The 25,044-nt window shown below is 46.8% G+C and overlaps 1 protein-coding gene across 1 annotated transcript; it reads left to right on the top strand.

The window, feature by feature from the left end:
• The first annotated feature begins 8,581 nt into the window (after positions 1–8,581).
• Positions 8,582–24,471, top strand: LOC125127709 (interleukin-1 beta-like). Its single transcript, XM_047781173.1, has 7 exons — positions 8,582–8,796; positions 18,233–18,294; positions 18,805–18,856; positions 20,013–20,208; positions 21,367–21,531; positions 22,759–22,889; positions 23,668–24,471. Exons 2-7 carry the CDS (start codon positions 18,248–18,250, stop codon positions 23,878–23,880), a joined length of 804 nt encoding a protein of 267 aa, XP_047637129.1. The 5' UTR covers positions 8,582–8,796; positions 18,233–18,247; the 3' UTR covers positions 23,881–24,471.
• Positions 24,472–25,044: the final 573 nt, after the last annotated feature.

The following is a 25,044-nucleotide window of genomic DNA, read 5'->3' on the forward strand; positions in this document are numbered from 1 at the left end:
TCTGGCTCTACAGGATTGTATCTATTTGAGACATATCACTCTGGGAAAAGACAAATACCAGGTGATATCCCTAATATCTGGAATCCAAAAAAAATGATGCAAATGAACTTATTTACGAAACAGAAACAGACTCACAGACTTGGAAAACAAACTGATGAATACAAAGGGGAACAGGTTGGGGAGGGATAAATGAGGAGTATGGGATTAACAGATACACCCTACTATATGAATCATAGATATCCAAGAGAGACCTACTATAGCACACAGGGAACTCTCTACTCAATATTCTGTAATAATCTATATGGGAAATGAATCTGAAAAAAATGGATATATGTGTATGTATAACTGGATCACTTTGCTGTACCCCTGAAATGAATACAACATTGTAAATCAACTGAACTCCAATATGAAATAAATATTAAATTAAAATATACATCAAATGTAAAGAAAAAAGAAATATCACTCTAGGGTTGGAGGGTCACACGACTAAAAATAAGGAGACTACCCTGGAGGTGAGCTGGGGGTTGTTGTCTGCACTAGGGAGCAACAGAGGCAAACATAATAAATGCACAGAGACAAGAGATCTTTGGCAGGCAGAAGGAACCAAACAAGGTGGTCGATTAGACGTGGGGCTAGAGTGGTGAATGAGAACTCGAGGTGACATTCTAGGTATTTAAGTGGATGGTGAGACTTTCCTGTGCTAGGGATTCAAGAAGAGGGCAGGATGTGGATGGGAAGGGCAGCTGGGGAGCATTAAGGGATACACAGAAGACCATATGGGAGCCTGGGAAAGGAATGTCCGAAGGAAAACCAGTCTGGGGGTGCAGAACCTGGGGCAAGAGTGGGTTATCACTGAAGAAGAAAAGAGGATGGTCCACAGTGTGAAATGCTGCAGGAAATCAGGTTTCAAAGGGAGGGGAGCTGAATGTGGTCCATCAGCTCTGGGGGCCAAGGATGGCCTTCCTGCGGGAAGTTCCCACAAGTGATGAGAGGAAGCATGACTGTGCAGGGTTGAGGAGTGAGGACAGGCACGCCTCAAAGAGAAACACAGTGATGGATGGATAGGGATCCAAAGGAAGTGTTGTTCTCATTTCTTTTGCATTCTTTCATTTGGGTTTAGAAAAGCAAGACATGAGTGAGTCTGGTGAGAAGGAACCAGGAGAGAGAAAATCATTGGAGATGAGAGAGATCAAAACAGCCAGGTCTTTGGCAAGATGGGCATTCCATCTAAACCCCAGCAGGGTGGACTTCGGTTCAGCTCTAGAGATAATTACCCAGATCTGGCTCAGTGCAGACCCCAGGAGTTAAAAGTCATGATCCGACTGATTGGCTATAAAGTCATAAGTTCCCATGACCCCCTCAGCTTGGATAATGCATGAGAAAGATTCACAGAACTTAGGAAATTGCTATTATTAGTACTATGTATTATTATAGGTTGTTATAATTTTATTACTTAAGATACTTCTCAGAAGGATGAGCCTAATGACAAGACATCTAGGGAAAGGTCTAGGAGGGACCACAGAGCTTCGGTGCCAGTCAGGAAACCCAGCACATCACAGAAGCTTCTCCAAGCTCCAGTGTCCAGAGTTTGGGGAGATTTTCTTACATAAGTATGATGGACTAAATCATCAGCCCCATGACTGAACCCAATCTCCAGCACTCACGTCCCTCCCAAGAGGCCAGCAAAGGGGTTGGTATCATGTCTTTCCAACCCACACCCTCTAGTCATCTAGTTGGTCTTTCTAGTGACCAGACTCCAGCTTGAAGCTATCTAGACATCCTGCCTTGAGTCAGATCAGTATCTGTTACTGGGGAAATACCAAGGGTTTCAGAAGGTCCCTATCAGCAATCTGGGACAAATACTGGATAATTATTTTTTATTATATAACCATGAGTCAGGAGGTCCAGGACCTGGATGAAAGGAAGAGCCTGTACCACACCAGCAACAAGAGAATGACGGGGTCCATGGGAGTGTTGTGGGAGACACTGAGGGGATTTTTCACATGATGGGTCCATTTGTAAGGACTGAGCCTGAGAGTAGTGGTGTCAGGACTTAAGGTTAGTGGTGGTGGGAATCTGACATGATTTCCATGGACAGACACGTAGGAAACCTTCACAGCACCACTGGGTAGTGTGAGAGCCCAGTGGGCAGCTGTGCCCATGCATCCAGGGGGCAGACATCTGTAAGATTAGGTGGTTTTCTCTAAGAGCCACATGCACCCCCAGTGAATATGCTGATTATTAAAACAACCAACACTAAGCTTTTATCTAGTGAGTGCAAGGGAGGAAAAAGGGAAAGCCTGCTGGGAATCCCTGCAAAAAAAACACTTGAAAAGATGGAGCATAGAAATTAAACTGGATGGATACAGAAGCAAAGGCAGGAGGGCAGACAGACAGGGAGGATGTCAGTGGACCAGAGGTCTTGATAAATGTGAATAATTGGGGCTTTGAGGTATGGCAGTGGGAAAGCAGCAAGGCTGTGCCCAAGAGGAGGAAGTCTGTCTGCACGATAGCTAAATTAGTCTTTCCAAGAGGTGCCCAGTCCTGGGGTTGGCCAGAAGATTGACTCCTTTTAAAAATTTTATTAGAGTATAATTGACTCACAATGTTGTATTCGTTTCAGGTGTAGAGCAAAGTGAATCAGTTATACACATACAAATATATTTGTACTTTTTTTCCCATCCTTATATTCAAGTTAAGTTCTCTGGGAGTTCCCACTGTAGCTCAACAGAAACAAAACAGACTAGTATCCATGAGGATGTGGGTTTGATCCCTGGCCTCACTCAGTGGGTTAAGGATCCAGCATTGCCATGAGCTGTGGTGAAGGTTGCAGATGTGGCTCAGATCAGTCCGGCATTGCTGTGGTTGTGGTGTGGGTCAGCAGCTGCAGCTCTGATTCAACTCCTAGCCTGGAAACTTGCATGTGCCACAGGTGCAGCCCTAAAAAGCTATAACAGTAATAATAATAATAACAACAACAACAACAGCAACAACAACAACAATAGGTTCCCTGTAGAGTGGTACCATGATTAATTCATCTTTGTATTCCTAGCAGTAGTATACATGAAAGGGATGAAATAATGGTACCTTTTGGGAAAGGAGGATGCTGAGCTGTGAAGGATGCTGGACAACTCAGGAAGCCTCTGTGCAGTGAACACACTGGGGACTCCACCTGGGCAAATGCCTCAGCGAACCAATGAGGCCTAAGGGCAGTGATGCCCATTGAGGAGCAGGATTCCCCAGGGTCACTGCAGCCCCAGATCAAGTGAGTTCCTTAGGCATTGAGTGCCACCAGTTAACACTTTCCAGTCTGAAACAGGAATACTCACTCATAAACAGCCAGCCCTGTTGGATTATCTCTACCATCAGCAACTCAATGGCAGCAGTGGGAATGAAGCCACTCTCATTAGGAAGTGAAGGACTTCCAGGGACAGGGCTAGGAGGGCAGAACTTCATCTGACCCTCTCTTTGTTCTACCCAACTCACCCCCTGAGAGCCTTTACTCAGTGATACTCCGGCTCACCATCGAATGCTTACTCTAAGAAAAGTGTCACAGGAGGAGAGAGATTTTGTCACAGCCCCTTAGGAGCCTGCAGAATGGTCAGAGTCATGCTCAAAGCAGCTCCCTACTAACCAGCAAGGAGGCTTGTCACCTGGGGAGGATAAGTGGAAACGCTCCGTGCTGGGTATCAACATGATGACTTGGTTTGCTTGTTGGTAGGATTGCTTTCCTGGTGACTAGAACTTAAACGAAGTAAGAGACACTTTCTCTGTCCTGTGACACACTGAGCCTGCATCCTGTTGTCTTCTTGATGCTTTAAAACAACGTCTCCTGGGAATGCAACCTCTGCAAAGAGGGAGACAAAAACTTGGCAGAATTCATAAAAGCTGGCTGCTTCCAGAGAGCCAGCTGTCTGCAGGATAGTGTAGGAGCTAAGTGGCCAGACCATGGAACAATCTGAGCTGAGCCAACAAGACTGCCAATGATCAGAGAAAACATTGCAAATGTATTCCCACTTTCCCCACCCTGGGCTAGTCCCCTGGCCAGTGAAGCCATTTGTAAAATGACAGCAAGCAGGGGCCCCTTTCCCTGTGTCAGGAACTGTGTGAAGGAGGTGGCCCCTGGCTCTGGCTGAGATTTCAGAGTGCTGGGATTCCCCAGGGACAGAGTGGGGAACCCCACTCTCCATCTGAATACACCCAGTGTGGGTGGGTGGAGCTGGGGCCAGAAATCAGGCCCCTGTGTGGGAGTCCACCACCCGCCAGGTCTGCCACTGGACCCTGGGTCAGACTGGTCCCTTGCCCATAACCTGACCTAGGAAGCTCAGCAGGAGACCTCTGAGCAGGAGATCTTGGTTCCTTAAGCCCCTGTGAAGTACAAATAGGACCTTGTTGGGCAAGGTCACCCGGGACTGAACAAGCAATTTCAGAAGGAACTTCTGTGAAAAGTGCGAGAGAAATGCCCATCAGTCAGAGCGGCACAATCTGCCAGGGAGGACCCAAGCACACGAGCCACCCACCCAGAGGCGCTGAACCAGTATGACTCTAGCTCTCCAGGCCACATACTTTGGAGAAGGCGTGAAGCCTAAGATGGGAGCCAGAAAGAGTCAACAATCAGGGACTTGTCAGCGACAGGCTGTTCAATCGCCAGTCAGCCACCAGTGGTTCCTCACACACTCTGGTCTGGGGACAGCCTATATGGATTGTCAGTAAACAGCAGACAAGAGGTCATTTAAGGAGTTCCCTGGTGGTGCAGCAGGTGAAGGATCCAGCACTGTCACTGTTGTGAGGAGGGTTTGATCCCTGGCCTCAGACCTTCCACAAGCTCAGGGTAATGCCAAAAGAGAGAGAGAGAGATCATTTCAAATAGTGAGATGAAAATCCATAGGAGGAACATGCTAAAAAAGAGTCTGGAACTAGAGGGGGGAGGTGAAAGCTGTTGGGGGGTTTGTGTCAAAGGAAACCATAATGAGAAAGGATAGAGCAGCTTGCCCTCAGTTAGGGACGAGAATGACCTGGCCAAGGATGGGAAAGGAAGCCTGTGGACTGGGTGCAGGGAGCATGTTTGTAGAGTGGGCATTGAAGTGTGAGCAAGTTTGGGCAGTGCAGGGTGTTGGAGGGCCTCTGAGAGAGGAGACCCCACCTAAAGTAACCCAGGACATTGTGGTGGGGTGGGCTGAGGTTGCGGACTTCTTCCCCCAACCCAGACAAGGGAAAGGCCTTACTTCTAAAGAGGGGCACTGGAGACGCCTCCCAAGCACGGGTCTGAACCCATACTCCCCAGTTGGAAAGCATCTGGCACCCACAGATCCAGAGAGGCCCTCAGACATTTTCAGCCACCTGGACTAGCCTGGCATGAGCCACCAGGCCCTTGGGGCCCTCCCACTCTCCCCTGATACACACAGTCACTCGCCTTCATGTCATGTCTTCAAGCAGGGGTTCCAATAGTGAACCCCTGCTTCAAGGGGTTCTTTATGCCCTCCTCGGGCCAGTATGACAGCTTCCAGTTGCCCAGCTAAGGCAGCCTTCCAAAAGCCAGGAGCTTAACATTGTGTTCCCAGGTGGGCTCAAATTCCAGAGGATTCTGTAGGGGCAGAAAATTTTTCCCTTCTTTCCTTCTAGATCTTTAGGGTTTTTTGTTTGTTTGTTTTGTATTGGTTTGTGTTCTGTTTGTTTGTTTTGATTTTAGGGTCACACCTGAGGCACACAGAAGTGCCCAGGGCCTGGGGTCAAATTAGAGCTGCAGCTGCTGGCCTATGCCACAGCCACAGCAGCATGGGATCCTTAACCCACTAAACGAGGCCAGGGATGAAACCCATATCCTCATGGATACTAGTCAGGTTCATAACCCACTTAGCCACAATGGAACTCCCTTTTGGGATTTTTGTCTTGTCTTGTTCATCTAATAATTAAATTGACATAAGACAGGTTAACAGGAGAAAAGCACATTCAATTTCATATATAAACTCAATAAAAATATGAGACTCAAAGGCCGTCAGGCACTTGAGGCTTCCCTGCCATCCTGAGCTAAGGGATGCAGACAGACCTGGGACTTGGAACGCAATGCAGTCAATTCATGGAAAGATAACAACAATGGTTGCTTATCCTGTTGGCTCATGCAGATAAGTCTTTCAGATAAAGGAGTTATTTCTGGTAATATCTCCCCTTCTGATACAGGGTCCCCTTTCTGAATTCCATTAGGCAGTGAAGGGGGAGATAAAAAGCTTTTCCTGAGTCAGCTGGTTCTTTATTGCCTTCAGCTCAAAATAATCCACATGGCAGATGCTGAAGGGGTAAATTCCACTCCCCTTCAATTCATTACACACACACACACACACACACACACACACACACACACACACACACGCAGACTCCAGTTTGAGTAGAGGGCAGGTTTGCCTGATACCTAATGTTGAGGACACAAATGTGTCCCCAGTGACTTCTGAGAGTCCCCAGAACACCATCCCGGCAGCCTCCCCCTGGCCTTCATGTCATGTAGCCCCCGCCACAGGTGACTGTCTTCCATCCATTGAAGTCCTGAGCAGAGTGACAGCCAGGACCTGCTCTGGTGTCTGGGAAATTGCAAAGGTTCCCAAGCCTGGCTCTGAGAGACATGTCATGAGGTGGCCACACTGCCGGGCACATGATGACCTCAAATTCTTCTGCCACATCCACCCTGGAGAGGGGACATTGTCCCCCCTACACCTCTGAGGCCAGCTTCTGGCCAACAACCAAACTTTCCTGAAGGTTTGAGGAAGAGAGAAGGCTGCTCTCAGGTCCACAGTCCTCCCCCCACCCCCCAGAGTGACCCAGTGTGACAGGAATCAGTGCATAATCTCTTCCTCCCCAGGTGGGCTCCTGGCACGTCTGAGGCTCAGAATCCTAGCCCAAGCTGATGCAGGCCAACTGGGTAAGAAGTTTCCTCCACGTGACAGATGAATGGATTAAGAAGATGTGGTATATATACACAATGGAATACTACTCAACCATTAAACAGAACAAAATACTGCCGTTTGCCACAACATGGATGGAACAAGAGACTCTCATACTAAGTAAGGTAAGTCAGAAAGAGAAGACAAATCCCACATGATATCACTTATATCTGGAATCAAATATATGGCACAAATGAACCTTTCCACAGAAAAGAAACTCATGGACTTGAAGAACAGACATGTGGTTGCCCAGGGAGAGGGGAAGGAGTGGGATAGACTGGGAGCCTGGGGTTCATAGATGCAAACTATTGCCTTTGGGGTGAATAAGCAATGAGATCCTGCTGTGTAGCACTGGAAACAATATCTAGTCCCCTGTGATGGAGCATGATGGAAGATGATGGGAGAAAAAGAATGTATATATATATATATGTGTGTGTGTGTGTGTGTGTGTGTGTGTGACTGGATCACTTTGCTATACAGTAGAAAATTCACAGAACACTGTAAACAAGCTCTAATGGAAAAATTAAAATCATTTACAAAAAGAACAATAAATTTCCCTGTGCCCACCAGGGCCCTCCCCCAATCCCAGTTCCCCTCTCTCCCTGGGATGTCTGACAGCACCTCTCCATTCCCTCTAGGGCCCCAAGTCAGATGGTGACAGGCTCCACAGAGGGTCACCAGGCTCTCAAGGTTTGCCCTTACTCTTTACGCATGCTGGTCCAGAGTGAGGAGATGCTCACCCAGCCTTTTCCTGGTCGTCTCAGGGCCTCGGAGCTGGTGCACTCAATGACCCTCCACACAGGCAGCAGCAGTGCTCACATTTCCCCACAAAGCAGTCCAGTGGGTGCCTAGAGCATTCCCAGTTCCCAGAGAGCCTGATGGAAGTCTGCTCCCTCCTCTGGCCTGGCCATGTCCCTAAGTGTGCAGGAGAAAGGGAGAAGACCCCTTGTGGCACCTTACCTCTGTCGCAGCACTTGCCATAGTCCATCTTAAAATGTGGACAGAGTTCCCGTCGTGGCTCAGTGGAAACAAACCTGACTAGAATCCATGAGGATGCAGGTTTGATCCCTGGCCTCACTCAGTGGGTTAAGGATCTGGCCTGTGAGCTTTGGTATAGGGCACAGAGGCAGCTCAGATCTTGTATTGCTGTGGCTGTGGTGTAGCCTGGTGGCTGCAGCTCTTATTCGATCCCTAGCCTGAGAACTTCCTCATGCCATGGGTACAGCCTTAAAATGATAAAACAAACAAACAAATTGTGGATATTTGCAAAAACTCAAGGACAGCTACGAGGTCTGGTGTTATTGTGTTCACCCTCCTCTCTGCTCAAATGCACACACACACACACACACACACACACACACACACACACACACTCACACATCTCAAACTGGTACCTGGTGTGTGTAGTGAATGATCTATATTACCTTAGGTGACATGCCATCACTTATGACTTCATCTTTCTAGAATGTCTACCTTTTCAGAGGAATTTGGAAAGCCCTCAAGAAACACTTCAAAATTGCCATAATGGAAAAATGGGAATGTTTTTCCAGAAACGTGCCTCTAGGGTATTTCTGGTGAGACCCAAATCAGGAGAACACTACCCCTTTGTGATTGGAGTGGGAGTGCCCATCACCTCCCTGTCCCAGAAAAAGCTTCATAAAAGGCTCCAACTTCCCCAGACAAGTAGGTGTACACACCTCTGACTCAAGCCAGAGCAGCAAGGTGTCCCCTTTGCCTTTGTGGCAGGACCTACACTCTTCCAACAGGGTACTACCCCTGACCAGGCCCAGAACAACTCTCCCGCTCTAAGAGTCCAGGGACCTACTTGCTGCTGAGGACGTCATCCTGAAGGAAAGTGCTTCCGGTGAGTCTCTGCTTTTAACACAAAGATCATCTTTTCCAAGGAAATACTAGGAGGCTAGCTCAAGATGGAAGCCGCGAGGGTGGTGTGGCTTTCATGCATTTGGTCGGCCAGCATTGGTGGAGCACTGTTATGTGCCAGGCATGGAGAGCTGTAATCCCAAGGCTGCAACAGGTGCATTAATAGTAAGGGAGACAAGCAAATAAAACAATGAAGGTGATTGCCGAGGGTGTTAGGGGCACACCACAGAGAGGACAGGTACCCACCACCCAGCTGGGAAAGGGGCTTGACATGGAGGAGACAGAGCACAAGCTGAGTCTTGAGGGACTAGAAGCTGGTCAGACCACAGGGAGGAGGAGGGGGGTCCAGGCAGAAAGAGCAGGCTGTACAAAAGCAGAGGAAGAGGATTGCATTCAAGGGACTGCAGATAGTTTGGAAGGGCTGAAGCATGGGCTAGGAGAGCAGAAGACTCCATGGTGGGTCCTGCCTGCCTGCCAGGCTCAGGAGCCTGAACTCATCCCCGCAGGGAATGGGAAGCCAATGATGAGATTTGAGCAAAAACTTGATGTTACCCAATTTGCTTTGTGGAGAGATCTCTGTGGCTGGTGTGTGAGGAATGGGTGCTTGAAGGTTCCATGGCAGCAAGTGAACCAATTAGGGCATGATAGGAGTAGCCTAAATGAGAAGGGAGGAAAGCTTGAACCACAGTGATGTATGGGGAGGAAGAGAAATCCTCAGATCCCAGGCATTTAGGAAGTAGCCAATAAAGACCTGTTCTAAGAACTGATGGTGGGTGATGAGGGGATGGAGAGGTGAACGCTTGGCCGGGAGTGGCTGGGGTACTTTCTTGTTGAATGGCTTATCCAGTGTGAGAGGGAGGCAGAGTGGAGTCATCATCCATTAACTTTGCTAGATCATTTCAGGAACTACCTCACCTATTTTGAAAAACGGGTCTTGTGTGAGAGCTGTATTCCTCCTTTATAAGATGCTGGAAGATTTTCTAACCTTCTCATATCAGAGAGAGAAAGAAACTCAGGGGTTGGTGAACTTGGTGGTGTCCATCTATTATACTGAAGTTTTGCCAACATTTTTATAACACCTTCACACAATCAGAGGTGCTCATTCAGTAATTAGGGGAGAGTCACAATGAATCTGGATCCTAGACTTGACCAATGCCCCCAACCCATCCTGAGTGGCCTTGCTGAGAACTTTCTCCCCCAGCAAATAGAAAACTCAGTTCCAGCCAACAAGGAGGAAATGAGTAAAGACGTGAAATTAAGCAAGCCCTGGAAGGAAATGGCCAAATCGCGTTCGATTATGTAACAACCAGCAAATAGAATAGAGCAAATAGTGATTAGGGGAGAAGAATTTTATCATAGATTTGAGGAGAGAAAAATTTTTCAGCCTCTTTTTAAAAAAAAAAAAAAGCATATGATTCCATGGGCAGAAACCCTAAGGTGATTGGTTTGACCTTGCGTACAACAAAGTCTTACGGAAAAAGGAAAGGGCAAAGGAAATCAGGCAAGGGAGCTGCCAGGAGGAGCAGGTGAGAAAGTGAAGAGGAATAAGGAAGGAATTCAGAAAAAGGGCAGAGAGAAAACTAGGAACCCAGTTGGAAAATCCCCCATGCTACCCCAAGAGAAGGAGAAAGAAGCAAAGTCACACAGCACATCCCAGCCCAGTGGGAAAAGGAGGGAAGACAGGAAACTGAGTTTTTCCTAGTCCTGGGAGGACAATGTAGGAGACTTAGGGGCAGATCTGGGATCCTCCAGGCCAGCATCATTTAGAATATAACCAGGTCACTAAGGAAGGAGTCTACAGATGGGCACCTTGGACAGCACAAGAGAGGGAAATAAATGTTCCTAACCGGGGGTTCCCATTGTGGCTCAGCTGCTACAAACCGGACTAGTGTCCATGAGGACTCAGGTTCCATCCCTGACCCCACTCAGTGGGTTAAGGATCCGGTGTTGTCACAAGCTGCACTGTAGGTCATAGACACATCTCGGATCTGGCATTCCTGTGGCTGTGGCATAGGCCAGCAGCTGCAGCTCTGAATGGACCATGTGCCATGGTGTGGCCCTAAAAAAACAAATGAACAAACAAAAACATTCATAACAATAAAATCATTTTTAAAAAAAGGAAAAAATAGGATCTGGTTTGGGTTTACCAAACCCAAATATTGAGTCATGGCTCCAAGACTGTTTTTTCTTTTTACAGCTGCACCTACAGCATATGGAAGTTCCCAGGCTAGGGGTTGAATCAGAGTCTCAGCAGCAAGCCATAGACACAGCCATGGCAACGCCAGATCTGAGTCACTTCTGTGACCTAGGCTGTAGCTTGTGGCAATGCCTGATCCTTAACCCACTGATTGAGGCCAGGGATTGAACCCACATCCACAAGAAGACTGCATTGGGTCCTTAGCCCACTGAGCCACAATGGGAACTCCTGGTTCCAATATTTACTAGTGGTGTGGCCTTAGATGAGTGATTTCTGTTGTTGGCCTCAGTGTCCCCAAAGGCAAAAGAGCTCAAAACTATTTACCTTAAGCCTTATTGTGAAAATAGGAGTTCCCACTGGTCCAGCAGTAAGGATTCAACAGTTGTCACAGCAGTGGCTTGGGTTCATTCCCTGGCCTGGGAACGTCCACATGCTGTGGGTGTGGCCCACCAAAAAAGGTTTTTAAAGACTAAAAGAGATAATAAGAACAAAGTGCCTGGCACTTAGGAGGTGCTCAATAAAAGACAGTTTTGTTAACTTTTTTTCACATTGACAGATTTTATTAAGTCATAGATGATATTCAATACCATATAAGTTACAGGTGTATGTACCACATACTAAATCACAATGTGTAAAGGTTCTCCTCCATTTAGAGTGATTATAAAAGTTGCCTCTATTCCCTGTGTTGTATGAGATATCATTATAGCTTATTTTACAGATAATAGTTTGTACGTTCTAATTCCCTACCTCTCTATTTCCCCTCTGTCCCCCACTGGTAACCACCAGTTTGTTCACTGTAATTGTGAGTCTGCTTCTTTTTTTGTTATATTCACTAGTTTGTTGTATTTTTTAGATTCCACATATAAGTGATATTTTACAGTGAATGCCTTTTCTGTCTAACATTTCTTTTTCCTCCAAATTTATACTTGTCATTGCAAATGGAAAAATTTCATTCTTTTCTATGCCTGAGTAGAATTTCATGATACACACACACACACACACATATATAAATATACATATACATCACAATTTTTTGGCCACCCCATGGCATAGGAAATTCCCAAACCAGGGATAAGACCTGAGCCACAGCAGCAAGGGCAGGTCCCTTTAACCCACTATGCAAGGCAGGGGATAGAACCCACATCCTGGCACTCCAGAGTCACCTCCTATCCTGGTGCACCACAGTGGGAACTCCTTATCACATATCTTTATCCATTCATTTCTTGACGGACACTTAGGTTGCTTCCATATCTTGACAATTACAAATCATGCTGCTATAACACTGGGGTACATGTATCTTTTCAAATTAGCATGTTTGTTCTTTTCAGATATATACTCAGGAGTGGAATTGCTGATAGTTCTATTTTCACTTTTTTGAGAAACTTCCAAACCGTTTTCCTAACCAGCTTCACCAATTTACACTCCTACAAAGAGTGCACGAGGATTCCCTTTTCTCCACATCTTGCCCACATTTCTTATTTGTGATCTCCTTGATGATAGCCATTCAGGCAGGTGTGAGGTGATGGCTTGTGATTTTGATTTGCATTTCTCTGATGATGCTGAGCAGTGTTGAGCATCTTGTTATGTACCTGGTGTACCAGCAAAGCCTCAAATATTTGCTCTCTAGCTCTTTTTCCTTAATGTTTCCAGAATCCTGGTATAAGTTGTATCAGAAGTCTGTTTTTGTGGCTTACTCTCCTATATCCAGTACATGCGAGAATAGATACAGGAGTACCCATTATGGTTCAGCAGTAATGAACCCAACTAGCATCCATGAGGATGAAGAGTCAATCCTTGGTCTCACTCAGTGGGTTAAGGATCTGCTGTTGCCATGAGCTAGAGTGTAGGTCACACACTTGGCTCAGATCTAGCATTGCTGCGGCTGTAGTATAGCCCAGAGCTGCAGCTCTGATTCATCTCCGAGCCTGAGAACTTCCATAGGCTGCAGGTGAGGCCCAAAAGTGTCGAAAAGAAAAAAAGAAAAAAAAAAAAGAAAGAAAGGGAGAAAAGGAAGAAATGGAAAGAAAAGATATAGAGCACAAAGGGCTCAGTACCCACCTCAAACACCCTGGGCTTTTCTGTTGGATCCAAAGGAAGGCGAGTTTTCATTGGGTTCTCAGAGGTGAAATAACAACCCAGCCAACAGGGAGAGACCACTGGAGACCATATACCTCACTGGACCAAGGCATCTGCTTTGATATGTAAGCCTCCTTGTTCTCCACCTGGGGGGAGAATAAAGCATTCCCGGAGTTTTCCTGTCCCCTCTCTGACTTTGGGTCCAAGAGGTCAGGCTGCAGAGGCCCAACTCAGATGCTGCTGTGAGAGGAAGCACAGAGGTCTCAAAACTGAAAATCAGACTGCCCAATCCCCAATAAGCCCTGAAGCAGAAGGAAAAGGAGTGGGGTATCCATGGAGACAGGTGTAGCTACACAGGACATCGTTCACATTTTCAGTTACCAGAGAGACCCCCAGAAGTAATGGAAGGAAAATGACAGACTCATGACCCATGCGAGGAAGTCATTGCCAAGGATGAGATGGGTCTTGGGGAACATGGTAGGGATGGTCATGGCTTTGTTCTTTCTGTGCTGAGCAAGAGGGTGAACAAGGAAGGAATGATCCATGGCAGAGAGCAGACACTACTGCATGTATGGAGATGCTATGCGAACTAACCCGTGATTCTTTTGTCTTCTTGTTCAAAATCATTGAAGACCATTTGGGTGAGGCCAACCTCGATCAGAGAGGCTAGAAGCCCAAGATCAGGCATAAGATGGCACCAAGACCCTTGCTGCTCTGAATCACTGCCAGGCTCCTGTCTCAGAGGAATAACCTACTAGGGTGGAGGGCAGCTTTCAGATGAGAAGGGCTTGTGTGATTCAATAGCCGAAGCGTTCCCCAAAAGCTGGAGCTCCCTATGACATTCTGGCATTGCCAACCGCCTACTTCTGCTGGGTCCATTTCCCTGGCTTTGCATGTCCATCTGTATCATCATCACTCTTCAGGCCCTCCCTTGGTGTGACAACATCCACAGTGAGATGGTTTCTGCTTTGGGGGAACCAGAAGGACGTGCTGTAGCCTGAGTGGTCTCCTTGGAAAAACAGGGTTTGATACATGCTTTGTGCAGACTGCCTGCTTGACACAATAAGAGGTTTCACTTCCTGAGATGGACAGGCTGCTGCCTGGTTTTGGGTCCAGGGTCCAGTGTTGGGATGAGACACATGGCAGACCTGCAGAGACTACTATGTCAAAGGCCATTGCCCCACAGTTCCAACATTTCCCTTGAGCAGAGAGAATGAAGGTTCATGCCCCCTGGAAACTAGAAGATGAAGGAGGACATTCCTTCCTGCCCTGTATCTCACGTCCCAGAAACAGGATGCTTGAATGCCTTGCTTACCTCCCTTCCTGCCACTGGTGTTCATCCTCCTTCACTCAGCTTCTAATCACATCAGTGACTCAAGGCCCCTCTGTGTTCTCCGTCAGGAGCACCCACAGAGCTAAAACACCACCAGATCATGCAGATCCCCAGCATAAGTATCTGAAGAAGGTGGTTTTCCTTCAGTGAAGCTTGTGGAAAAGGAGTTAATCTCCAGAGTGGATGCTCTGAAGGCAAATAAGAATCAACCATCAGGCTCCCAAGGCAGGGCCTCTGGGGAGTCTGCAGAACCAGACACCCAATTTTATGAGGGCTTAGACTTGGAGACTGACTAGGGCTCACCAAACCCACAGGAAATGGATGCACCCAACAGGATGCAGCTTTCAGAGTCCCTGTGGAACATACACCTTGCCAAAGATGAGATTCTTGGGTCTGCATTCCTGAGGTCAAGGTACCGGGAGCCAAATCACAAGGCTGGGGAATGAACCCACTGTGTGATCCTTGCCCACAGTAGAGTCAATTTCCCTCCTGTCTGTGAAAGTCAGGAACTCTGTCCCATGAATAATACTGAGCAAGCCCAGGGCTTGGCACAGAGTAGGCACAGGCATGCTTATTTGAGTGAAAACACTGTCGAATTCCTGCTCACTCATTCAGGCAGGCAAACTTTTCTGCCTGAATGTGCATGTCACACCCTGTGCTAGACTCAGCTCTGAAAGAGTTCACAGCATCCTGAGGGAACCACATAAGTGAACAAGGTTTCAATTCAGTGCTTTGGGTACTGTAGTAGGTGTGACAGAGTGGGAAGAGAACACACCCTCCTGGACTCCATGCACCATTTATTTATTTATTTATTTATTGTCTTTTTAGGGCCAAACCCACAGCATATGGAAGTTCCCAGGCTAGGATTCAAATCAGAGTCATAGCACCAGCCTACGCCATAGCCACAGCAATGCCAGATTATAGCTGCATCTGCAAACTACACCAAAGCTTGTGGCAACACCAACTCCTTAACCCACTGAGGAATCTACCCTGCATCCTCATGGATACTAGTCAGGTTCTTAGCCATGACAGGAACTCCTCCATGCACCTTTTCTAGCCTGGTCATGCATTCATTCTTGCAGGGCTACCTTGGGACAGTACCCTGAGCACTCGCTCTTCTTGTGTCTGAGTGAAAAAAGTCTGTTGCCTTCCTGCTCACTAACAACAAAATACCTCTACATGAAACAAAGAAAGCCATCCATTTACAGTAGCATCAAAACCAATAAAAGTACTGAGGAGTAAGTTTCACTAAGAAGGCGAAATATCTGTCCACTGAAAAATATAAAGCACGGATGAAAGAAATTGAAGACACAAATAAATAGAAAGATATCCCATGTTTGGGACTGAAGTGATTAGTATTGTTGAAATGTCCATGCTACCTAAGGCCATCTATAGATTCAAGGCAGATCCTCTCAAAATTCCCATGGCATATTTCTTAGAAATAGGAGAGATAATGCTAAAACTTGCATGGAACAACCAAAAAATAGCCAAAACCACCTTGAGAAGAAACGACAAAGCTGGAGGCATCGCACTTCATGATTTCAGACTATATTACAAATATAGACACATATCTATGTAACTTAGTCATTAAAAAGAAGAAAACCCTGCATTTGTGACATCAATGAACCCTGAAGGCATTCTGCTTAGTGACATATGTCAGCAAAACACAAATGCTATATGATCTCTTTTCGATGTGGACACTTAAAAGGAAAAAAAAATCACAACTCGTAGGAACAAAGAAAAGAATAGCGGTTACTCAGGGGCGGGAGAAATGGGGAGATGTTGGAGATGTTGCTCAAAGGGGACCTAGTTTCAGTTATAAGGCAGTTATAAGTGCTGGGAATCTAATGTACAGCACGGGAACTGTTAGTAACTATTCTGTATGATAGAGTTGAAAGTTGCTAAGAGATAAGATCCTAAATGTTCTCACCACCAATACACACACACACATATATAAATATATGTGCATGGACATGTATATTATATATATATAATCATGATAGCTGATGGGTGTCTTAACGAGCATCCTCATTGTGGTAATCTTTCTTCAATATACACTTCATCCTGTTGTATGCAGTCTCACACAATGGTATATGTGAATTCTATCACAATAAAGGTAGAGGGGAAAAAAGCAATGTCTAATATCTCTCAGAGTTACCATGGGATATAGTCCCAGCTGGATATTCTTATTGTAAAAGTTCCACTTTTCAGAGTTCAGAGGAAACATTCTTTTAGGCAAAAAGCACCTCTGCATTTTCAAAAGGGAATGTGATCATGAAGCTTGACTTATTCACAATCTTTTCAAATATGTCTTCAACCCAGGCTCCTTTCACCATTTATCAAAGATTGATATAGATTCCATATGGAATCAACTAGGGTACCAGCACCTTGTCTGAGGGGTTGGATGAACTCACCCCATCAGGAGCCTGCACCCCCACACAACTATGTTTTCTCTCTTTCACCCTGGAAAGATCAAAGTTTCCCTACCAAAGGCTCCAGTATTTGACCCAGGGCCCCCCAGGTTGAGAACAGCACAATGGGTTCAGAATCCACATGGTTACGGTCACTTCCATAGGCCCATTTATCCATCTCCAGGTGGAAAGTTTCCTAAACTTAAGTCCAAGGAGGGAGGGAGGGAGAATTTGTGTGTGTGTGTGTATGTGTTTTTGTTCAATTTTGTCCCAGAGATCTAAATTCAAACATTCTTCTAATCTAGGAAACCCCAGTATTTCTGTTTGACATCAGGAGCACAACAGTTGTCAGAAGAAAAAACATATATTTGCATATGATGACACATTTGCAAAAAAAGAAAAAAATGTGTCATCGTTTGTTACCACTTCCAAGGATTGGAGAGTGATTTCAGGTTACCCGCTCCCAGAAGTTCCCATCAATCCTCTTTTTAAATTTTTTTAATTTGGTTGTGAAATCAGTTAACCAAAGGGAAATTTCTCAGCTCTTCACTTCTTCGTTTAAAGGCTATAAAGAGTGAGGGAGAAATTGGCAGACAGTATACCTCTTGGAGGCACAAAGGCCATTCAGGGACCCTACCCTCTCCAGCCAGTCTACATTGCTCATGTGTCACTTTAACTCCTCCTTATGGCTAGTCCTAAGAGAGCTTCTCCCTCCCTCTCTCTCTCTCTCTGTCTCTCCCTCCCTCTCTCTCTCTCTCTGTCTCTCTCTCTCTCTCTGTCTCTCTTCCCCCTGATTCTTTCTCTCTCCCTCTCCCTCCCTTCATGTCTCTCAGTATGAGTGCTGGGCTATTTGCAAAAATGCCAGGTTTACTATATTGCTATAGCTTGTAAAATATGGGGGGGGGGGAAGTTCCTGCTGTGGGTCGGGGAAATGAATCTGACTAGCATCCATGAGGATGCAGGATCGATCCATGGCCTCATCCAGTTGGCTATAATCTGGCGTTGCCATGAGCTGTGATGTAGGTAGCTCAGATCTGGTGATGCTGTAGTGGTGATATAGACCAGCAGCTGCAGCTCCAATTTGACCCCTAGCCTAGGAACCTCTAAATGCAACAGGTGTGGCCCTAAAAAGACTATATATATAAATTAACACTGCTTATTTAGAATTTCAATATCCAACTTCTGCCCAGGTCTAACAAATGCACTTCTGGTGTGGGCTTACATTAGCAATACTTTTCTCTGGACCCAAAGGAGGGCTCCTTCATCCATTCACTCATTCATTCAAAGACTCGTTCTTTGCTGGCCTGCAGTGTACTAGATGCCAAAGGAAAATCACCCGTGAAAGCAGCCCTGGTGGGGACTGGCACAGCAAATGGTCACTCATTTTCTCCTCTTTACACAGGTTTCTGAAGCAGCCATGGCCACGGTACCTGAACCTGCCAAGGAAGTGATGGCTAACAATGGGTCAGTGGGGAAACTGGTACCAGTAATGCGAGCAAGGTTCTCTTCTCAAGAGCACAGTGTTAGCTGTGCTTAGAGACCAGATTTGTCCCTCATCCTGCCTCTTTTAGTGGCAAGCAGGGTTCCAGGTTAACCTGGTTTAAAGACTCATTTCCCACTGTAAGTCTGGACTTGATGTCATTGCAGCGGGCCACCTACAATTGGCAAACAGGAAGAAGGGATTCCATGTGGATGACACAAGGGATCTTGTGGCATGTCCAGCTTCAGTGGGAAGGAAAGCTCCAGTTTTAACTGGGCTGGAAGGGGTCTCGAGATCCAACAGAGAGCAGCTGGGGTACCTGCCCTGCCTCCTAGGCTGCTCCAGGAATATGCCCATGGAAACTGCTAGCTCCAGGCAGCCCTGAGGAACAAGCTGTTTGCAGTTTCCTATTAACAGTGAAGATCGCTTGCAGGGAAGGTAAATTCGTCCTGCCCAGGGGACATAACTGAGCAAGCTCTCTGCTTTTATTACAGTGACAACAATAATGGTCTGTTATTTGAGGCTGATGGCCCCAAAGAGATGAAGGTAAGGCCATGGGCTTAGCTCCCAACACATGCAGGGGCTCGGGCAGGGGAAAGTCTCAAGGAAAGGGCTCTGGGCCCCCTTATTCCTATGGAATTCTGTGGTGAACTGACTCGCCTTCTCCAGTGAGACTGATGCAGGCCACTCCTCAGTTCCGGCGGCACCACAGCGGTTCACTGAGCCTTGGTGATGGTGGCCATGCTTGAGGAGGGTGAGAAGAAATGATGGTAGAGAGAGTGTTTGCTGTGTCATGTTGGCAAGGCAGCCAAGGCTTCAATGCACAGTTGCTTCTCCTTTTAGAAAAAGGGGTTCAGCCCTAAAAATGATGAAACTCTGTCAATCACTAGAGTCGAACTCTGAGACCCATTTTCTCCAGCCCTAGGTGGGGTGTGGTTTGTCTGTCTGGCCCACCCTCCCACTGCCTCTGCCAGGGGCTGGAGCCTCTGTGCTGGGCAGGAACTTCTTGCTTTCCTCTGAGCTGTTAGAGGTCTCTTTAACTGTCTTCAAGACGTTAAACCATTCTTGTGCCCAGGGGCAACTTCAAGCCTTAATACACTTACACAGTTTCTCTGAACAAAGGGAAAGTGGGAAGCTCTTTCACAAATATCAACCACAATTTTGGGGGGTTTGGGAGGTTTTTTGGCCCCAGGGGGGACATGTAGAAGTTCCCAGCAGGGGAACCACGCACCTTTTACAGTGTTTGCGAGATGCTTCTGCAACAGCTTTTAAAAGACAAAAGCTTGTAGAGAATAATTGAAAACTCATTGATTGAGCATAGAAGTATTGATAATATGATCATCACAGCCATGAAAAATTTAATACATAGTCTTGTGCTTTGGGTTTCCAAACAGGTAAAAATGTAAGAAGGCATATGTTTATGGTTAGGTGGAGCATGTGTCAGAAAACACAAACAAGGTTAAAATGGGATTTATTCTCAAAGAATACCATGTAGGGTGTCAGAAAGCCCACATTCAGGTTTGGGGTCTGCCTCTCACTTGCCACATGCCTATGGGTAAACCACTGAACCTCTCTGGGCTGCAGAGAGATGAAAGATTCTCTGGAGAAGCTCTGTTATCCCCTCCTGCATCCCGTCTCATGTCAAAATGGGCGTTCTCAGGCCCAGCCACCTACCACACTGACATTCTTGATCTATCCACAGTGCCGCACCCAAAACCTTGACCTCAGCCCTCTGGGAGATGGGAGCATCCAGCTGCAAATCTCCCACCAGCTCTGCAATGAGAGCTCCAGGCAGACGGTGTCTGTGATTGTGGCAAAGGAGAAGCCGATGAATCCCTCCTCCCAGGTCGTCTGCGATGATGACCCAAAGAGCATCTTTTCATCCGTCTTTGAAGAAGGTACCTAGGGAAAGCTGAGGGCAGACAGGAGATCTCTGGTCCTTTCCTTCTCAGAGGCCATAACTCAATGGTCAGCTAAACTCTCCTGAAGCTGAAACCCTTCAAAAGTAGAAGGCCCAGGATCAGTGGAATCCAGTGTTGTCACTGCTGTGGCTTGGGTTTGCTCGCTGGCCCAGGAACTGCCAAGTGCCATAGGCACAGCCAAAAAAATAAAAAAAATTTAAATAGAATGCCCAGCAGTGAGAGGAAAACAGAGAGGTCTGGAAACCCAACTAACCACTTTTGTAGTTGAAACAATTCTTTTTTTATTTTTTGTCTTACATCAGATTGTTTTCTTCCCTTAAAAGGAATTCTTCTTTAGTGGAATAATGATGTACCTGGCTAGTGCTATTAATCAGAGGAATGGAGGCTTTTCTGGAATTTATAGGCATGCATAAAAAGTACCCAAAATACTATATCTCCATACATTACTACATATAATCCAACTTGGTGATGGTTTTAGTTTTCTCTTGAGTTATTGATATTATTCTTAAAACAGGACCTGGAGGAAATCACGTTGTGGCTCAGCAGTTGCCAACCTGACTAGTATCCATGAGGATGTGCATTCAATCCCTGGCCTTGCTCAAGGGTTAAGGATCCAACATTGCCATGAGCTGTGGCGTAGGTCACAGACAAGGCTCAGATTCTGCATTGCTGTGGCTGTGGTGTAGGCCGGCAGCTACAGCTCTGAGTTGACACTAAGCCTGGGAAATTCCATATGCCATGGATGTGGCCCTGAAAAGACAGGAGTAAAAAGCAGGACCATGATGACTACTCACAATTGCAAAGCTCCTAGTCATTCTCAGGGTGCTCTCAGTTACATTTTATCCCTGTGAGTCTCAGAAGGTCCCTGCTGGGCCAGTGTGTGCCATTGCCTTTTTGCAGAAGGAGTTCTGTGGCTCTTCCACAGCAAGCAATAAAGCTGAAGCTTGAACCCATATCTTAAGGCACCGGGTCCAGTGTTCTCATCCACCCCAGCTTCCTCCCCACCAATATTAGAATCAGACTGTGGCTGACCTCCCTCAGATGTCTTCCAAGGCACCAGATCCTGCCGCTTCACATCATTAGGTTTGCTCTTCTAATCTTCTACCTAAAAGACACCTCTGCTCCACATTTCAGAGCCCATCATCCTTGAAAAGCATGCCAATGGTTTTCTCTGTGATGCCACCCCCGTGCAGTCCGTGGACTGCAAACTCCAGGACAAAGATGAAAAAGCCCTGGTGCTGGCTGGCCCACATGAGCTGAAGGCTCTCCACCTCCTCACAGGGGACTTGAAGAGAGAAGGTACCTGGGGACACCCTGATTCTTTTCTTGGCCTCCTGGAAACGTGCCAATTATCTCTATCTTCAACAAAGTAGACCATTTAGGCAAATGATTGACATGAATGCAATATCATAGAATACAGAGTGTGTACATGCTTTATGTAGGTCCTAGCAAGAATGCCAGGATGAGGCCCCTAGCAGGTTCATTTTCAGCAAGAGAGGTGACAAGCACATCCAGGACCACAGTCCAGCCAAGTCACTTAAAGGCAGTGCGATGTCAGTGCTTCTGTTGGAAGGGGGTCATTTGATGGACAGGACCTAACTGCCTGTGGGTGCCTTCTTCCTGTTGTGGAGGTCAAAACTAGAATGGCAAAGAGATAATTTGTCCCTCCTCATTCCCAACTTTGCCCACTTGCCCCTAACATCCTTCCCACCCAATACCAGATGGTTCCTGAGAAGCCGATCTTACTGATGAGCAGGAACTTGTATCTCTGTCACTGTCACTGGCCATTGTTTCAAGTCTGGGGAGCCCACTGGTTGTGGGAATCTCCCTGGCACCCTGCCACTGTGGCTGGGCCCTGTATGCAGGGGTGTGACCAGGGGGCAGATCAAAGGAGCAGTGTGGTCTCATCCAAGCTGCTGACCTTGGAGAGAGGCATCACAGGGGGAAAGCTTCTCAGCTTGGCCAAGACAATTCTGTTTCTCTCGAATTGCATCAGAAGCACAACCTTGGGGCCTCCAAGGGAGACAGCTGTGACGAAGGAAGAGTAAAATGAGCATCTCTCTTTGGACCACTTCTCCTAGTCAAGCAGCCCTCCTCCTTCAAGTTCATCCCACTGGCTGCGCCATGTTCCTGAAACAGATCTGTGCCTGACGTCCTGTGGGAATCTGGTTTTACTTCTTTTCTTGCTGTTCACATTGGTCAGACGGTTCTGGTGTTGTGGATAGGCACATCACCAGGCAGGGACAAGATGGCTTTCTTTCTTCTAAAAATCAGAGCTTCTAATTGTTTATGGCCACTGTGGTGAGGCTCTGAGAAGCCCCCAGACCCTTCTTTGGGGAAAAACCTGATTCAACCAACTGAACCTGTTATTGTCTGGGAGAAGCCAGCTCTCCTGTCTATGAGGCCATAGGAATTTTGGATGCCAACGAGGATCCTACATGGCACCAGTCCTAGGCTAAGGGTCCAGTGCTTGGACCAACCCTGCAGTGCTATGTCCCTGACCACAGGCCCCTCTCCTCCCCCCAGTGGTGTTCTGCATGAGCTTTGTGCAAGGAGATGACAGCGATGACAAGATACCTGTGACCTTAGGGATCAAGGGAAAGAATCTGTACCTGTCTTGTGTGATGAAAGATGACACACCCACCCTGCAGCTGGAGGTGAGTGAGTACCAAGGGCTGAAGGCCCTTCTTGGGCTTCTCTGAAGCACCCCCAGCCATTACCTCCAAGACAGTGACCTCTTCCCCCCTACCCACCCCCAGAAAGTCTGGGAGCAGAACCACTTGGTAATTTTCCATATGTGTAAATAAGTTGAATATAATAAGTTCAGGTAAGGGTTAATGCAGGTAACTTTCACTCCCGTTGTGGCAAGTTAAATCGTTCTGCTGATGCGCTTACATCCTGCCATTGTTAGCCCCCCATCGATCATACAATGTTGGGATTGGAAGGGGAGTCTCTTGGTAGGGTTGCTCCATTTGGTAGATGACACTTTGGGAACTTAATTGATTCAAAGCACCTGTCACCTGTCATCATCTCCATGCCACTCACGAAATCACACTTGCCCCCACCAGCATTCCCAGCAAAAGCTTCCTCTCCAAGTTGAAGTCATTCTAGCCAGGGCCATGAGGAAATACACAGCACAAGTCCCTGGAACCTAGGTACTTCCAGAAGCTTTCATCTAATTTTCACTTTTAACAACCTTCCCATCTGTGTCATGCTCCCTACCATTTGGCACTGTTTCAGAAAAGGATGAGGGCTCTTTTGGTCACCATACCGAAGGCTGGGGTCACAAAGATATGTCAGGGCCCTGGCCCTTGCCCCTGTGACCTATTTATATGTTTCATCTCTAGCTGACCTGGAGAACATCTTTTCCCAGATCAGAGTAGGGTATCTTTGACCTGTCCCTTGCAACAAACGTGTATTTCTGCTTTGCTGCAGGATGTAGACCCCAAAAGTTACCCAAAGAGGGACATGGAGAAGCGATTTGTCTTCTACAAGACAGAAATCAAGAACAGAGTTGAATTCGAGTCTGCCCTGTACCCCAACTGGTACATCAGCACCTCTCAGGCAGAACAAAAGCCCGTCTTCCTGGGAAACTCCAAAGGCCGCCATGATATAACTGACTTCACCATGGAAGTCCTCTCTCCCTAAGGAAAGCCATACCCAGAGGGTCCACATGGGCTGAAGAACCCCGGAGGCTGGCAGAAGGGGACTAGAAGAGTTGGTACATGGTTGCTGCCTGAATTTCACTATTGCCTAATCGATGCCCAGCTGTCTTCCCTAGATTAGTGCTAAGGAGATCCCCCTGCCCCCCAGTGAGGAGGAACAGCCCCCTCCTCTCCAAGTCCATGCCCAGACCCCATCCTCTAAGCCAGCCTTCTCTCACCCCTTCTCCTCACTCAAAGCCAGCCTGGTGGAAACCATGGCACACTAGGGTCACTGGCAGTCCTCTGTCCTTGGCACCCAGCTTCTCATGATCGATCACTGAACTATTTATTTATTTAATTGTGGGTTGGTCTATTTAACTTAATTCAAGGGGGCCAAGAAGCAGCAGTGTCTGTGAAAGATCTTAGTCTTCCATAGCTATGGAATCAATTTCTTTGGGGTGAGTGTGCCACCTTTATCATCTCTCACCAAGCCTGAAAACATAATAAGCTCAAATTATTTAAAGAAGAATGCTTATGAATGAAGAAGGATGATCAGATTGTTCAATGATTCTGAAATAAATGTCACGGAAAAACATCCTTTTCCATGTGGTCATTGGCTTGCCTTGGCTCTGACATAGAAGGGTAAAGATAAATGGTACCATGGATGTTCTCCGTGTGGAACTAGAAACCTACTCCTTATCACTGAAGGCGGAGTACTTAGGGACATCACTGGCCAGCGAAGAGCAGCCTTTATACCCCTCCCTTTCATTTCTATTTTTCAACAAAAGGATAGTTGGTGCACAAGGGTCATCTGAAAAATAGAATTAGCTAAAATATTCCAGGGAATAGCGGTTTATGGTAACAGCTGCCAAGTATTTCTCTATTCATTAACTCAGCAAATACGTATTAAGCAAATGCTATGCACTGGGTGTTGGAAATTGAGAAACAAGAAAGGTAGGGCATTCCTAGTTAAATAGGAGAGGCAGATGTAACAATGAACATAAGGCAGCATAAGAAGCAGAGGTGAGGAATTCCCGTTGTGCTTCAGTGGGTCAAGCACTTGACTGGAATCCATGAGGATGCAGGTTTGATCCCTGGCTTCGCTCAGTGGCTTAAGGATCTTACATTGCCATGAGCTGTGGCGTATGTAGGACATAGACATGGCTGG

The sequence above is a fragment of the Phacochoerus africanus genome, chromosome 5 (assembly GCF_016906955.1).
Source record: "Phacochoerus africanus isolate WHEZ1 chromosome 5, ROS_Pafr_v1, whole genome shotgun sequence".
In the NCBI taxonomy this organism is placed as follows: domain Eukaryota; kingdom Metazoa; phylum Chordata; class Mammalia; order Artiodactyla; family Suidae; genus Phacochoerus; species Phacochoerus africanus.